We start from the raw sequence: 15951 nt of genomic DNA on the forward strand, positions 1-15951 counted from the left end.
TTTGTGCCAGTTTACAACGAATAACTGCTAACGTTCCTCATTTACTTTGACTTTGAAAGTGGTATTGGCGAAGGTCTTTGGTATTTGGTTAAATATTGGTTCATTTTCAAAAGCCGTTGTTCCGTTTTCAATAACAACGACTGAGTGCCTAACGTTGAAGAAATGTAACTTCCGCATCCGTGACTTTCGCGGGTCAGCACAAAAAACCTCTCGAATGCTGAATTTAGCATCCTCCTTCTTGACAGTTTTCAGACGCCGAGGAAATTGTCTTAATTCATCTGTCGACAACTAGCTTCACAGTTTAAGTTTAAAGGACCCCTGCGTGTTCTCACGGCAGAGCAACAAGTAACTTAATGCGCTGCCAGCAAAACAACTTGTTGAGTCGGGCATGTCGCTGCTGACCGCGGTGGAGGATGCTATCGGAGCATGTAAAGCCGAACAAGTCAAGCTGAACGCCAGCATTCATCTGTACAGGACGATATTACAGAGCCTGTAAGTACTCCTTCTGTTTTGTTATTGTTCACAATGCTCCCTCTGTAACCAGTGGCTGTTTTAGGTCAAAAGGAAGAGAAAGACGTAGGTTTTCAGTCACCCAGGTCGAGTTGAATCGAGATGAACTGAATAGGTTTACAGTTAGTCCGGTTGATCTCCATTCAAATTAATGGACGTCCAGATATGTAGCTACAACAAGTGGCAGTGGTTTGTGTACTGAAGTGCAGGGGCGCTGCTAGAATCTGAAGACACGCTGGGTCTCAACTCAAGCCCCCAGGATGTGCCATGTGATACTCAGGGGCCCAAAATGACGATTTCCCTGCTCTGTATGCAGCTCTCAGACATCCATGGGCTGTACTCATGTATGTGTTGGCTGTAATTCATCCATTGGTTGTGTGCTGTAAATCCTGAATTGTGGAAGCATTAACCTCTCTGTTCCCAAGCAACCGGCTGTCAGCCAGTAGCTTATAGCACGACATAAGTGGAATATAACGCAGTAATGCTATTAGTTTAGGGCTTTATTAACACAGCAGGGCCAGACACATGGCACAACTTCATATACAACATTTTTTGCTCAACCCACCAATGTGAGCCCAGCAAGTTATGAAGCTGCTAGCACATGTACAGTTGGAATGTACTGAACAACCATGTTTTTTTAATATTTGGAAGATACAATTTCTCTGGAGCACCATAATATTTTATATACAACAATGCTTGGTCACTCATTTTACCTTTGCCAAAATCATTGCAGCTCCTGCAATTTTGATATTACACAGTATTGCCATAGTGTGATTTCAATAATATTTTGATAAATTGTTCAACCCTAACCTGCATCTAACACACAAAATACTGTATGAGGGGAAAAAAGGTTAAAATAACATTAATAAAGATTTGTCATTTTAATAAAAGTTAAAAATGTAAACTATTCAACAAACCATCAAACTTAAAATCACAAGTGTTCACTCACAACAATGTCCAAGAAAGTTATCTCATATTTTATTTTCTGCTATAAAACATAGGGTAAACATAGCACCATATTGTTTGAAACTTTTATTATACATATATTAACAGGTGATTGTCATTATAGTATCCCAGGTTTCCTCTGAAACATAACACACACTTTTATTAATACACAGAAAGTTTCTCTCATGTCTTAAGGGTGATTCTTCCTATAGAGGCCCCTGTATATAGAGGCTTTAGCCTGAAAATCTCAAGGGGGAATTAGAGGGGTGTGTTGTGAGCACAGTGAAACTGAAACCAGGACACACAAGCAGACAAAGGATAATCACTGCATAAGATATATTAGACCAGAGACTGAAACATGTACTCAATAAAATATGCATTTCAAGACTGTAGACACAGTGTTGAGTCTAATTGCCTTACAATGGAGGGAAACTCATTCAAATGTAGGAGCTCTGTAGGAGTAGGCTGAGCCCCCTGCTGTTTCCATGTCACACAATAATGAGAGGTGTGAGTGGGTTTTTGGAGAGTGACTTAGTCAGCAGTCAGTTAAATAGTTGCAAAAACATGAGCCTATTAAATTGCATATCATGATCTAACACTGTATTTGCTATTGACTTTGGTTTTATTTAAAAGAGTTAATAATAGTTGTCCAGAATTACAATCGGCAGTAGTTCAGTAGCTGAATGAATCTCAGTGGTCTCCTATTGTATAGCTGGCGCTGTGGCTTAGTTGGTTAAAGCGCCTGTCTAGTAAACAGGAGATCCTGGGTTCGAATCCCAGCAGTGCCTTTTTTTTTCAAACTGGGAGTTTGTTGCTTTGGGCAGTCCTACACACTTAATTTCCATTAACAAATTAATAGTGGGGAAATGCAATTCACAGTTGAGTTAAACAGTAAAATGTAATGAAGGCAGTTTGGAGTTGTGGAATGTGTTCCTCAGGAATTGGAACTCAATAAACAAAAATAAAAATGCACATACATACACCGACGCACTCACACGCACACATTTCCAACTTCTGTAGCCTACCTTTTTTCAATTATTGGATTTCAGCCCCGTGACACGTTTAATCCACAGGTGCACTGCTAAATTGGTTTAGGGAATAATGCAAATAATAACTGCAGATAACATGTCCGTGCCCTTTTGTTGTGCTTATTACTTATGGTAACATGCAATGTTTTCCCCCAGGACACCAGAGACAAAGAATGTTCTCGAAGATGCAGATTTTTTGGATGCTGCTGCTACAGGTAATAATAGGTTGTATAGTTTGACATTATTGTATAATTAAGCTAAATAGACACATGAAAGCAATCATGTGTAAACATAAAATAAAGTTATCATCATATTTGCATTTGCTGTTATTTTCAGACTCAGATATTCCACCAGGGGAGAAAGAGGAAATAGAGTTACTGGAACAAGCACTGGAGAAAGCTCTTTGGATCCGCACTGGTACAGGACTTTCTAAAAGAAAACCTGACAGAAATGGACCCACTCAGCCTCACAATGAACCAGGTGGCGCCGTTGTCAGACCCAAGGAGGGCACTCAGGCCAAGGTGGCCTCTAAAGGCAATCAGACAACCATTAGATCAACTTTCAAATCCACCAGCATTGACAAAAAAGAGCCACAGAAGCCTTCCTCTGTGCTGCATTCAAGAACTACCACTGGTCACCATCCCAGACAGCACAAACCTGGAGTCAACAGCAAGTTGATGCAGAAACAGCCTGTCTCATTAGCTAAGGTGGTGCCTTTCCAGGCAGCTAAGAAAGTACATCAGACTGTCTCTAACGCTCCTGAACAGGGTCAGCTACACACCTCAGGTGCCCAATCTAAGTATGAGGCCATTCAAAGCAGGCAGATGAATGGTGGGGATGTGGGCAATACATCCAGGCCCTCTCCTAAGAATCCATTGTCTGCTTCACAAGCAGAGGAGACTGGAGCTCAGAGTTCACCTCAACAGAATGAGTATAATTTTACACAATTCCTCTGTGAAGATAACCATGCTGTGTCAGTCAGCACCAAAAAGGCTGACAAGCTATTTTATGCACTGTGGGGATAATTATGTTTACCTTTGCTCTATGGCAGGATACTCTCTGAACAGATAGCAAAATGGACGTCTCTGAGGAGCAAGCAAAACAGGTGGCCAAAATCTGTCTATATTGTGTTAGCCTATTGAATGGATTGCAAGATTTTGTGAGAATATGACCCTCACTCCCCGGGTCTGATATGACACTAATATTTTCTCTCCATGGTATCTTTAGGTTGTGGGACAAAGCACTTACTTTACAAATGAAGCCTGTGCCAGCAAGGAATCACTTCATGGAGAGAATGAGAGCTACGGTATCCTTACTTTAGCTAGTGAGTCAAAGTGCCTCACAAAGCCTTTGGTCTTTGGCCTTTTTTCTCATTGTGTTATTATTTTTGAAAATGACAGTCTATCAGTTTCCGCCATAACTGTAAGTTATATCCATCACACAGGATGGGTGATGGAAAGCAGGAGAATAAAATGGCACATTTTAGGAGATTATTAATCTACAGATTTATTGTATTGTAATTTGATTAATGCCTCCTTAACCCTTTAAGGAGTCTGGGTAGTGTTTTCCTTAACCCTGTCCTCTTTAGTTTCCCAAGGATTGGCCTTGTGGCAGCCCAGATCAGACCAGGGCTCTGGTGAATAAGCTGACCCACCAGGGGCAAGACCTGACCCGGTCCTACCAGACCATGCAGGTTCTGGCCAAACAGGGCTTGGCAGGAGGCAACGAGCAAGGTACTAGCCTGAACAGGATCACAAATATGCACAAAAAGGGAAAGAGATGTCACGGTATTTTGTAAGGAACTGTCTGTCTAAGAGCTAGTAATACTGATGCATAAGTCTTGAGATATTCTTTGGCTCAGTGCTACTCGTTTGCTTCAGCTCATTAGCAGTTAAACTTGGTCTCTCTAGGCATTTTTCAGAATTTGAGAGACTTTGTGTGATCATAAAAATGAGATTTTTAAATTGTAACAATTACAGCAATTGGAAGCATGAGCCTAATAAACATGGTGCAATTAAACTAGGAAACCACACTGTGTTCTTAATAAGGGCATTATGTTTAGAGTTGTCATTTGAGATTTTATTATCCTTTGCCATTGTAGTGATTAAAGAATTACCTGATGTATCTTTGTGCAGGTGGTAGGGAAAACAAATCTGAATCTCATCTGACTCTTGAAAACCTGGAGATGATGGCAGTAGAGCTCCAAAAACATGCAGACCAAGTGAAACAAGGTAGGAATTTCGGTTCACAGCACACAAACCAAACCTTTTGAACTAAATATTCCACTCTGAGTGAATAGAATATCAACTTGAATTAGGTTATATACTGTCAGGGCTAACCTGTCAAAACTCTCAAGAACAGAAAAAAATTTACTAGACAAATAGTAGTACACTAGTACACAGCATATTATTGTGACTTTGCCAGGGAGAGACTTGTGCAATAAGGAGGACATACTGCAGGTGGTGAAATTGTGACACTGTGGTTGAATCTAGCCACCCAGCTGCATTTGAATTATCATATCTGGGTATCAGGTTATCACTCACTCACTACGTAGAGTCTGTAACATGGTATAATTTCCATTGCCTATGGTGATACAATTGGAATCCAGCTGAATGCTCAGAAATTTTCCATTCACACCACTCATGTGACTATATCATCTTCAGGGAGGGATTTTAATTATATTGACCACTTACAGTCTCAGTGCCTGGTAAGTCTGTGGCTTAAAGCCAGAATGTGCGAGAAGAGTTCCATCCATTCCATCTTACGTTTTACATCTATCACGAGTAAGCATTTTAATTGAGGATATCTCATTTTCCAGAGATGGTTATGTTGTTTATTGCTTTTCATTAGCATTTGAAGAAATGGGAATGTGATGCATGGTGTGATGTTTGGGAGTAAATCTTGGGGCGTGCTAATGAGCTAATTCAGCCCCTCCGTCTTGACGTATGGAAAATGAAAACAGAGCTGCAGTGAAACCTCAGTGCCAGATCAGTACTTTCCTTCTCTCTACAGATCCCCCTCCCTCTGACGGTGGGGTTTTAAAGCTGTCTGTCCTGACGTGGCTAGGAGAGGGCCTAGCTATTTAAAGCTGAGGCGGCACAGCAGAAAAACTTTTTAGGGTACGATTGCTCACGCTCACTCTCTAAAAATAACCATATTTTCCGTCAGAGTGGGAAGCATGGGATCGATGGAGGCCAGAGGGAGGATGTCTTTGCCCTGTCGAGGCACATGGTCAGTGGGGAGATGGGACGATGGCACCCCTGATATCCACTGTGACTTACAAAACAGAGGCCGAGCTGAGAGAGCTGGAGAAGCTGAGGATGAGGGTTGCACTTTTACAACAAGAGCTATGCATACAACAGGTAAGGGAAAGGTTGTCCAAAAAACTGAAACAACTATAACATAAGTATATCAGGTACTTAAGCAAATTAGGAAATCTATGTGTTCTCATAAATTGTAATTAATAAGGCTCATTTTCAGTAGATTTAATGTATTCTTTGTAATGTGCTGACATCCTTTCTGTGCTCTCTGACAGGCTCTGTCAGACATCCTATCCCCTCAGCTCTCAACTGTGGTCGAGGGCCCTGGATGTCATAGCCCCAGTGTGCTAAGAGATCTCTATTCCTTGCTGGGAGAAGGAGGGGAGCAGTTCCCTGCCTTGGTCTTGGATACTGAACCTGGCTAATTACAGAGCATATTATCTTCATCCCTGAATCTAAGAATATGGACTTAACGGACAGACCTATTTCTGTTTACTGTATTAATCTCTGTTTATTCAGTGACTTGTGATTAATTTTTAGTCTTCCTGCCTGGAAAACCAAGTTAGAGAGTGTGTTTTGTTGTATTTATCTTTCTTTAATGCTGTCTCAGAGTTTGAAGCCCCTTTGTTTCAATTAATGAATGTTTATTTCATTCAGTTACCCAGATATTACATATCTGCACATGACCAAATAGACTTCAGTCTTTACATGTTTACAATTGCTTTTGGCCTTCTCTTTGACAAAGTAATTGCCTGTGATCAACTTTTCATGGACATTTCTTACTTTTCACTTTATTAAATTACATGTTTATTCTTATCTATTTAATTATTTTCCTAATAAATAATTACTTACCCAGAATACAGCTGAAAAAAACTTAATTGGTGCCACTGGTGGATCTCCTGCAATACTGACCGTACCAGCAGGTGGCACTCATCTTACAGAGGAAGGAGTTTGAAATTCACCAGCAGCTGGCTAATGTTAATTACTTGACGGATTACTGTTAATTTCCAAATGAATAAGGAGGAGAAAAATCTCATTTGGCTTCAATCTGTGTGTGAATAAAATACCTTGAACTAAAATACTTGGAAAATAGACTGGGGCAGTTGTGTTATTTATGCTTTTTGTAGTGGTTAATCATCTGTGAGCTGTTGAGCTGTTGGCCTGCTTTTCTGTGGATTCTTGTGATTTGAAAGAACTGGAGGTTTTCCACTCTGTGCTTATTTTGCACAGGAAACACAGAAGAGGCCATGACTTTAAATCACAAGTACATAAGAGTGTCATGAGTAAACCTTGCTGTGCGCTTCACCTTTACCTGAATGAAAAAAAGAACACAGCCTATGATCTTTATGTTTACCTGCTAAATGGCAGGTCCACTAGTCCACTTTTAGGCCTACCAAATGGTAGAATCATTCTATTATTGTTGAGGTTAAACTCAATTCAACCACTGTTCATAGTGTTGTTTCATAGTATGTGGAATATTATATGTCTATCACTCACTAGATCGGTTGTATGGGGGTCATATATTGTATCTGATGTATTAAAATGGTTATTTATGGCTCTTTCCAGCACAAGTAATGTGAGGGAGTGTATGGGGGGTAGGGGTGGCTCAGAAAGGCCTAAAAGGTCCATGTGCCCACAGATGACGTGTAGATGGCACAGGCTGCGCCAGACTGGGCGACAGGTGGCGCTGGGTTCACACAGCAGGCCGTGGGTGTTTGCACCCTGGTGCACCAACGCTCACATACACATGAACACATAGGCACATACACACCCAAAGGCGGCTGAGTCACAAAGACAATGCATTCCCGGTCCAGCTTCTCTGCAGGCTGTCAGCTGGAAACTGCAGGTCTCCCTGAAGAGAGAGGGAGAGAGAGGAGAAAGAAAGTGAAGAGGCTTGCTTCAGCTTTACAGGCCTTGCCAGTTATCAAGATTGTATGTCCCCTGCGTCTAAAGCTGTGCGTTCATGTCCAATAGGAGCATTATGACTCAAGCATCTATTCCTGGTTTCAATGAGAAATGTATTTAAGCATGTCGTCAAGACCTCCTCTGTGAAACAGATATCATCTCACACAGGTATGGATTCCTGCCACATTGTCTACGAGATCTTAACAGTGTGCTGCAGGCTTCGGTCTACCCATGCAGTCTAAGGCAAGGTCATGTGAAGGGAGTAGAGGAGTAGGGAGGAAAGCATCCCCGAGATAACGTCAACACAACACAGGTCCCAGTGGGAGTTGTGCCTACGCAATTCAGCCTTCCCTGTGACCCGGTTGTGTCAGCTGCTGCTGCCTGGCCCTGCTCACCCACTCCCACTAGCATGGCCTGGCCCAGCCCAGGTTACTCATGTCTCACGCCTTTTTTCCATTTTTCTCATACGAATCGCATCACATAATGGAAGATTCATGGCATTTTTATTTTCCGGGCTACATTTTCTTTCCCGTGTCAGCAGTACAGAACACACAATCACACAGAGAGGGAGAGAATCGAATGGCCACAGCCACAGTCCTTCCAGTTGTTCACTTTGTGTAATTTTCTTGCTTATCTCCTACCCTTTCACCCAGTTTGCTATGATAAGGACAGTCCAAGTGCAAATTCAGAAACCAAGTAGCTCTACCACTGAACATGTCTTTTCTCCTGCACTCTCTGTCCTTCCACTATTTGTATGCCACCCCCTCACATACAGTTCACCTCTCCCCTCTTCTCCTACTCTGTTGCTCCTCTACAACTATGTTGTTATTGAGCTACAAGAGAGTCCACTGAGTCAGTTGGGTCACCAGTTAGCCTGCATTAGTGTTTTTTTATTTTATCCCCCTGCCCCTTTTCATTTGTTCTGTTTTGGTGGGCTTCCTCCATCAAGCAGTATTTTACTATAATGGAGAAAAGGGGAATACACAGAATCTCAGCTAAAGTGCAGTTAACCCTTGTGGTTAGAGAGATTTTTGGTATTGACAAACATCTTGGTATTTGGTATTGGTATGAGATTATTACTGGTAGGTGATGTGCTATTTTTTTTAACAGGGGGGATGACCGAATGAGAGACCAGAAAAAAAAGTTTATGAGTATTCAGTGGCATTTTTGCTCCAAGCTCCAAGAGAGTAAGCATCTGTCCAAACCTGCCTCTGTATGACTACTTTATATTAGGACTGCAGGATTATCATACAGGCCAAGCCTAATTCTTGATATTGTATTTGTGATTATAATAGCAGTTCTAGTGAATTTCAGTTCACTAGAACTGCTATTAAGCTATATACATATTTTGTGCAGGGTTACTCTTTTACTGGATATGGATATTATGTGTTTTAATAATGCTTATTTTTGACAACACACCATATTTTTTATGGTATAAACTTTGCCTCAAAATATGTGACTGTAGCAGCTGAGCTGACTGGTGTGGTCAGTGCAGATTAATTTCCTTAGGCACATTAGCCGCTCTACTCTGAGGTTACACCAAACATCTATAGTAAAAACTATATTTGTCATGTCATCTCTCCCCCAAAATACTTTGTCATAGAGGTGGCTTGGTCTGGGGTGTATTTTGAGCAGCACAGACACTACTGAATGATCATAGAGATATTAAAGGAATATTATAGCGCCATGGATTTACCATGGATTTATCAACACGCAGCACAGTCAGGCTTCTGATATCTCAGAGCCATGATTGGGGCCATACAGTCTAACTTGCACAAACCTCAATAAAGGATCAATGGGTCAGGCAGACTAGACTAGGGTTAGGTTAGGTGAAGGTCCCTAAACAACCCCTCTGCCCCTGTGCTCTCTCTGCTACTAGGGGAAGGTGGTGGGCATTTTGGTGATTTTGCTAACAAGGGGGATGGCATTGCCCCTCATCCCCCCTTAAATCGCCAACTGATTACTATATTTAAGAATCTGTGCCTAGTCGTTATTAAATAGTAAGTATGTTTAGATCTAATGAGGTGAAGCCAATAGGTACTTTGATTATAGTTCTTAATCTCTAGCCAGTTTGACAAACTTCAAGTTAACCGGAAAGTCATCATTTTATGAGTGCATAGAGATGGATTTTTCCAACAAAAAATTCGAAATCATTCTTTATGAAACCTGATTTTGGTTCCATCTTTAAGCCTGTTTCATGTTTCTAACGCTGTACATATGATTTTTTTTAGAGACATGACATCACATACATTACTTTATTTTAGTTTCACAGTTTTCTTAGAAATCAAATAGACCTGTGTCACCGCATCACACATATACATGTTAAATGCATCTTAATGTCTCCATATCTCTACAGAGGTCATGATGTATCCATTATTACCCCTATATTGGTAGTGCAAGGTACACTCAAACATTCAAGCCATTAAGTGTCCAATTGACATGAGTAATAATATTTAGTTCACAGTTTTAAAATGCGGGGAAAGAGAAAAGCTGAAATGGTTGCATAGTACAATTGGGAATGAATGAGGATAAATACAGACAATCAGCTGTGTAGACACATGCTGTAGTATATCCTTTTCTCACTTGGCTTCTTAGATGTGGAGGAGTTAGATTTGCAAGCTTAGGAAAGGAAAGCTGTCTGGATCGATCTGATTTTCATGGAAGAAAGAGACTCTAGAGCTAGGCATACTGGGGATTAACTACCAATAGGTTGCCTTCCAACCAGCAAAGACTGGCACCAACTGTGTGTGTGTGGGTGTCCAACGAGTGAGTGCTGCCTTTTTTTATGTGTGCGTTTCTGTCAAGTGTGTGCATATTCATTAGTGTATTCACATGATCATTATAGATATACTGTATGTTTGATGCTTTTCTACAAGCCAGTATCTTGGGGTGTTCGTGTGCCTAAATGAGGTAGTGTGTGGGTGTGTGTAGGCGATTATGGTCTGTGTGTGGGTGTGTGTAAGAAAGATGTCATGGGGTGCAGTGGGAGTGCCACAATTGTATAATTGCTATGTGGATGTGACACATCTGTGCCGTTGCAGAGAGCCAGATGCCTCCTCCCCCTTCCAAGTAAATGAAAAAAGTAGCGTTCAGATCTGGGCTTAGGGATTCCCCCTCTCTCCTCTGATTTCTTTTAAATATTAATACGCAACCATGACATTGTTTCGGTTATACCGGTCAGCAATAGGCATGTATATTTCCAAAGAGATGCTTTTGTGCTGCAGGGAAAAAAAAAAAAACAGTAAAAAAAAACACTGAGAATGAGGGGTAATGATGGGAAGAAGAGAAAAGAGGGTGCAGTTAACTCTTCTCCCCTCCCCCTTCCTGTTCTTCCACAACCCCTATTCTCCCCACTTCACTGTTTGACGTCACACAAGACAGAGCCAATCAGAAGGCTTGGACTTGCCCTTTTTTTTCTTCCCAAGCTCCCCCCCTGCCTTTGGCCCTTTATATAGCCCTCTCGCTACCTTCAGCACAGTGTACAATGTGCTGCCAGAGAGCTAGCAGGCAGTGCACAGAGAGACAGCCAGAGAGGGAGGGAGAGCTGGGGAAAGTGTGAGTGGATTTCTGCGCTGACTTTAAAGCCTTCATCTGACACATTCCAGCCATTCCTCTTCCAGTCTCTTCTCCAGTCTCATTTAGACCTCCCTCTCTTTTCTCCTTCTCTTTTTCCTTTCTCTCTCTATCTCTCCTTCTACCTGTCTAGGCCAGAGCTGACTACAAAGAAGATCCAAGAGGCCAGCACTCCAGCCTTGTCTCAGGACATACCAGCCCACAGCAGCAGGATGGGCTGTACCACAGGCCACCTTACGTGCCAACCCCAGCCCCAGGTTGCCTCAGGGCAGGAGGGACAGTCCCTGGAGGCTGGTGGTGCTAAGGTCCCAGAGGTGCTCTCCTCCCTGGAGCGTCTGTCCCAGGCCACGGGAGGCATGGAGAAGTCCTGGTATCGCTGCATCTTCCCCTTCGGAATAATCTCGCTAGTGATTGGCATAGCAGGAACAGGAGTGACCTTCACCTATAACAACTTGCCTCAGACCAAAGTGGTTTCAGTGGTGCTGCTCATTGTGGGTCTGGTGCTGCTGCTGTTGGCTACTGCCTGCTGGACTGTCCACAAGAAGAAGAGAAGGAAAAAGAAAGAAGGAGGCTCTTTTACCTCTGAGCAGTGCCCCCTGTGAAGCACTATGTGGAAGCAGTACAGGGATGAGAGAGGAGAGAGATGTTCAGGGCCGGAAGATTAAGGGTGGGCTAGAGAAGCTGCCACTTCACCCTCCCCCAGCCCCAAATCCCCTCTAGTCTTTATCACAGAGTTTGGCTCAACTTTTACTGGACAGAATTTGGGCCCAGAGATTATGGACAGACAGACAGAGACAGACAGACAAAGGAGAGATAGACAGGACACTAAGGATCTGTGGGGCCTGTACGGTTTGGAGCTTTTTGGAGTGACACGATCACCACCACCTCAAACGCTCCTTTATCATTAGACAGCAGGTGTCCAGTGTCAAAACAACTTTGGAGGAGACACACACAAATATGCACTGTGCACACACCGACACACACATGCACGCACAGATGCACGCTCCTCACAGCCCTCACACACATATGCACCAGCAGACACAGCGGGAGCTTGCGCGGACACTTAACACGCTATGCAGAGCTGCTGCTGGAATCAGTGCTGGCGTCACTAGGCACGTCAGTCACGGCATTCCTCCTGCCAGGACAGGTGACTCTCCAAGAGGCCAGAAGTGGGCCAAAGACGGCAACCTGACACCTTGCCGAAAGAGGAGTGCACCAGCGTCAGCGGCCCGCGTCATTCACTCGTCCTGTGACACCGCAGCAATGTGTTGGGGCTTTTTTTACGCAATGGGAGAGTGGAACTTGAGTCCAGCAGGATCTTACTGGCAGCTGTGTGGACGAGGAGCTGGAGGATCCACTGGGGAAATGGAGGGTGTACGTGTGTGTGTGTGTGTGTGTGTGTTTATGTGTGTGTGTGTGTGTCTGTGTATGTGTGTGCGTTCACACAAAGTTTGATGAGCTAAAAAATTATTGGACCTTTGGATGTCACTACTAAGGAATGAGGGAGTCACACACGCATGCACACACACACATATACACACACACACACACACACTCACACATACACTCACTGCCATTTTCATGTGACAGTATGAAGCCCAATGACCAAGTGAGAGAGGGGACATACTATGATGGGCCTTTTTGTTGCACTGAAAAAGTATGGGCCACTGACTTTGTGACTGACTTATTGCTTTCCCTGTTGACTATCTGTGAGTATTTATGCCCAGCCTGGTGTCTAGGTGGGTCACCTCACCTCCATACAGGGCAGGCCAGGATTACTGAAGGACACTGCCTGAGGGGACATGCCACTGCAGGGACACTTTGACTGATCCTGCTCTCCAAGAGCCCCTCCCGCTTGGTGCCTTAAGCAAGCACTCATGGAAAAAGGCTCTGTCGCATTCCCCTGTTTCCATCTGAACTCCTGACAGTTTCCCCCTTGCTCCCTCTCTCTTTACCCCAACAGGACTCTCCTCTTCACTTCCATACACCTTCCCCAATCTCTCCATCGCACCCAACCATAATTTCTCATCTGAATTAATTCACAGCGTCATCATGATAGCCCAGGAGCAAGTGTGTACAGCAGCAGCTTGACACACACACACGAAGCCACACACACACGTACACTTACCGTTGAGCCCCATAGGAAGCAGTGATGTTTCTTTATCTGTCCATGTGCCATTGAAAATGGATTATTTTTTCTGTCACAGAAGAAAGAGCATTGACTGAGAGTGAGCGGCAAATCTCTTTGTCTGTGTGACGTTTGGGTACAGGACTGTTTCTCAGTGAATGTTTGTCTTCTAAGAGGCTCTGTTCTGGGGATTCCCTCTGCTACGCCACTGCGCTTTTTCACTTGCAGAGAGAATGGATGAATGTACTGTAGCTGCGCTCAGCTCCACATCTGTGAATAGGTGCTTGCTGTTGGTGTGCGGTCTCACAGGATGAGACCACACAATAGCATTTTATTGTTGTCTTAGACATTCTTCGTTTTGTCACTGAATGTAATAAAAGAGAAATCATGGTGGGAGGGTTGCAATGGAGAGAATATATAGTAAACAGCACAGGAAATAGAAAGAAATCTAACGTCTTTGTGTCTCGGTGAAGGAGTGTGCGCTTAGACTCGGAGAAGTGTCATTGATCAGTGTTTTATCGATCCTGGTTACCAGATTAGTGATGCTCACAGTCTGTGTCTATGCATCCAGAGGTAGCAGTTAACACACAGTGCCAAAGAGGGATGTTTTCCCTTAGCAAGGCTTGGATTGCCCGTCTGCTTCAATTGTGTAGTGATGTAATTGATCTTTCCCCTCTCTTGCTTTGTTGCAACTCATTGTGCTTTTGAATGCCCTGGTGTATGGTGTTTTCCAGCAAACTCTGCTGTTGCTCACATGCTGTATGGGAGAGAGGGAAGGAGGGAAGAAAGGGAAAGATGAAGGTTAGGGTGGAAGAGAGAAACAGCCTGGGGAAGTCTTTAAATGGCAGCACAGAGCTGTGTGTCTGGTTAGATTGGGATCAGCCATCCTGAACAGAAGACTGTTATTCTTAGTGGGTATAATGCATCGCTGTAAAAGAGCAGTGAAAACGTCAAGTTGACGGGAGACTGTGATTTGTGAATGTTGGTATGGGTTTTTTAGTTGGGGCAATGGCAGAAGCTGGGGAAATGGGCCACAATAGAGGAACCTTGTGCCTTTCCTTACTAACTGAAAAGATAACTAACATGGAATGCTAAGCCTCCTCGAATATGCGTTAACCTTTGCAAATAGACACATGAAATCTTGTTTTCTTTAGAGGTGAATATCAAAGGAAGTGAGGAGAATATTTATGAGCCTGCTTTTTATAGTTCAGCACAGTGGTGTCTTCTGAGTAGTGAGACAACAGAGAAACCCTAGTATTGCATTACATTACAGTGGTGACGACGTAGCGGCCTGTCTCACTTACTCTGGACTGCACTGCAGCTGTGTCAGGGAACCTATCTGTCACTGCACAAACCTGCTCACATTGTCTTAGGTTGGCTTTATGGTTGTTATACTCAGAGGACGACACTGGGGCTTGGGCGTTGGCTTCATGGAGCTTAATTCCAATGTGATACGTGAAAAATTCAACAACAATGTTTAGAAATCACTGACCTACGTAATGGTTAATAAGGTCGATAGAAAAGCTCTGGATAAGGATAATCTCCTGTTATCTGTTGATGTGTGCGAATCATCAAGGAGCTAACATGGTGTTACTCGAGAAAGATGTTTCGTGGCATGGTGGTAGAGAGAGGGGGCGAGGAGGATGTACAATTTCATTGAGAGAAGCAGACCGCAAGGAGCCAGCAACGTGCTGAGAATACGGATTTACAGTCAGTGAGACCGCCAGTTTAACCACACAAACACCGGCTAGGGTGCACGTAAACCTGCACATACATGCACACAAGAAACATACACATACACTACTCTTTTGGCCTGTACATTGATGCAGTTTTGATATGCATGTGTGTACAGCTTGGGGTTGTATACACAGGCTAAATGCTCTTATATAACCATGAAGTACTTACTTGTGAAGCTATTTAGTGCCAACCTGTTGACGCATAGACTTGTACTAATAGCAGGTGGCCAAATTTTGTTTTGTAGAGATGTGAAGTGATTCCCCTTCTGTCTACTGCAAAAAAGAAAGGAAAGGAGATAAAAAAACAAAAAACAAAAACAAAAACAAAACAAAAAAACAGGAGAATCTACCTCTCCCTGCTGTGGTGAGGGAAATCTGTCTTTTACTCAGTAGACTGCCATGCTGTCTGCATATTCAACTCCACTGATGCTGTTGGGTCACGCCAGCGGGTGACTGAAAATATATGTTTGTTTGTCTGCCCTCTAATATTTGGTACTGTATATACAATTATTTTATATTTCTATTGTATATTTATACTCATATCTTAATGTATTTCAGGTGTTGTATTAAAGAAATGTTATGTGAACACCTTTGTCTGTTGTACTTTTGCATAAATGGTTTACACACTATGAACAAAACTGATTTTATTAGGTGTTATCTGACAACTGCTTTGATTTGAGAAATTAAGCAATGAGAGAAGAGAATATAACACTAAGCTTTATCCCTATAGATTTGGAAAAACATGTGGCAGCTTGGAATGGACTAAAAATACCAAAAATACCAGGGTGGACAGTGAGAGGGACTGTGAGATGCTGCACTGGTTTGACTACACTTTCAAGAATAATCAGTGTACACACGGGATGGTG

The 15951-nt window shown here is 43.0% G+C and overlaps 2 protein-coding genes and 1 non-coding gene across 3 annotated transcripts; all 3 read left to right on the forward strand.

Annotated features, from left to right (window-relative positions):
- On the forward strand, positions 1–6959 carry tedc2 (tubulin epsilon and delta complex 2). The gene is made up of 9 exons (XM_030057065.1): positions 1–492; positions 2640–2698; positions 2820–3414; positions 3535–3588; positions 3711–3789; positions 4072–4216; positions 4619–4714; positions 5652–5845; positions 6019–6959. The coding sequence occupies exons 1-9, from the start codon at positions 389–391 to the stop codon at positions 6166–6168; spliced, it is 1476 nt and encodes a 491-aa protein (XP_029912925.1). The 5' UTR covers positions 1–388; the 3' UTR covers positions 6169–6959.
- Positions 2170–2243, forward strand: trnat-agu (transfer RNA threonine (anticodon AGU)). Its single transcript has one exon. It is a non-coding gene; the product is annotated as a tRNA-Thr (tRNA).
- A 4225-nt stretch (positions 6960–11184) lies between the features above and the next one.
- LOC115364285 (transmembrane protein 100) lies at positions 11185–15367 on the forward strand. Its single transcript, XM_030058781.1, has 2 exons — positions 11185–11203; positions 11355–15367. The coding sequence occupies exon 2, from the start codon at positions 11434–11436 to the stop codon at positions 11821–11823; it is 390 nt and encodes a 129-aa protein (XP_029914641.1). The 5' UTR covers positions 11185–11203; positions 11355–11433; the 3' UTR covers positions 11824–15367.
- The last annotated feature ends 584 nt before the right edge of the window (positions 15368–15951 follow it).

This window comes from Myripristis murdjan, chromosome 8 (genome assembly GCF_902150065.1).
Source record: "Myripristis murdjan chromosome 8, fMyrMur1.1, whole genome shotgun sequence".
In the NCBI taxonomy this organism is placed as follows: Eukaryota; Metazoa; Chordata; class Actinopteri; order Holocentriformes; family Holocentridae; genus Myripristis; species Myripristis murdjan.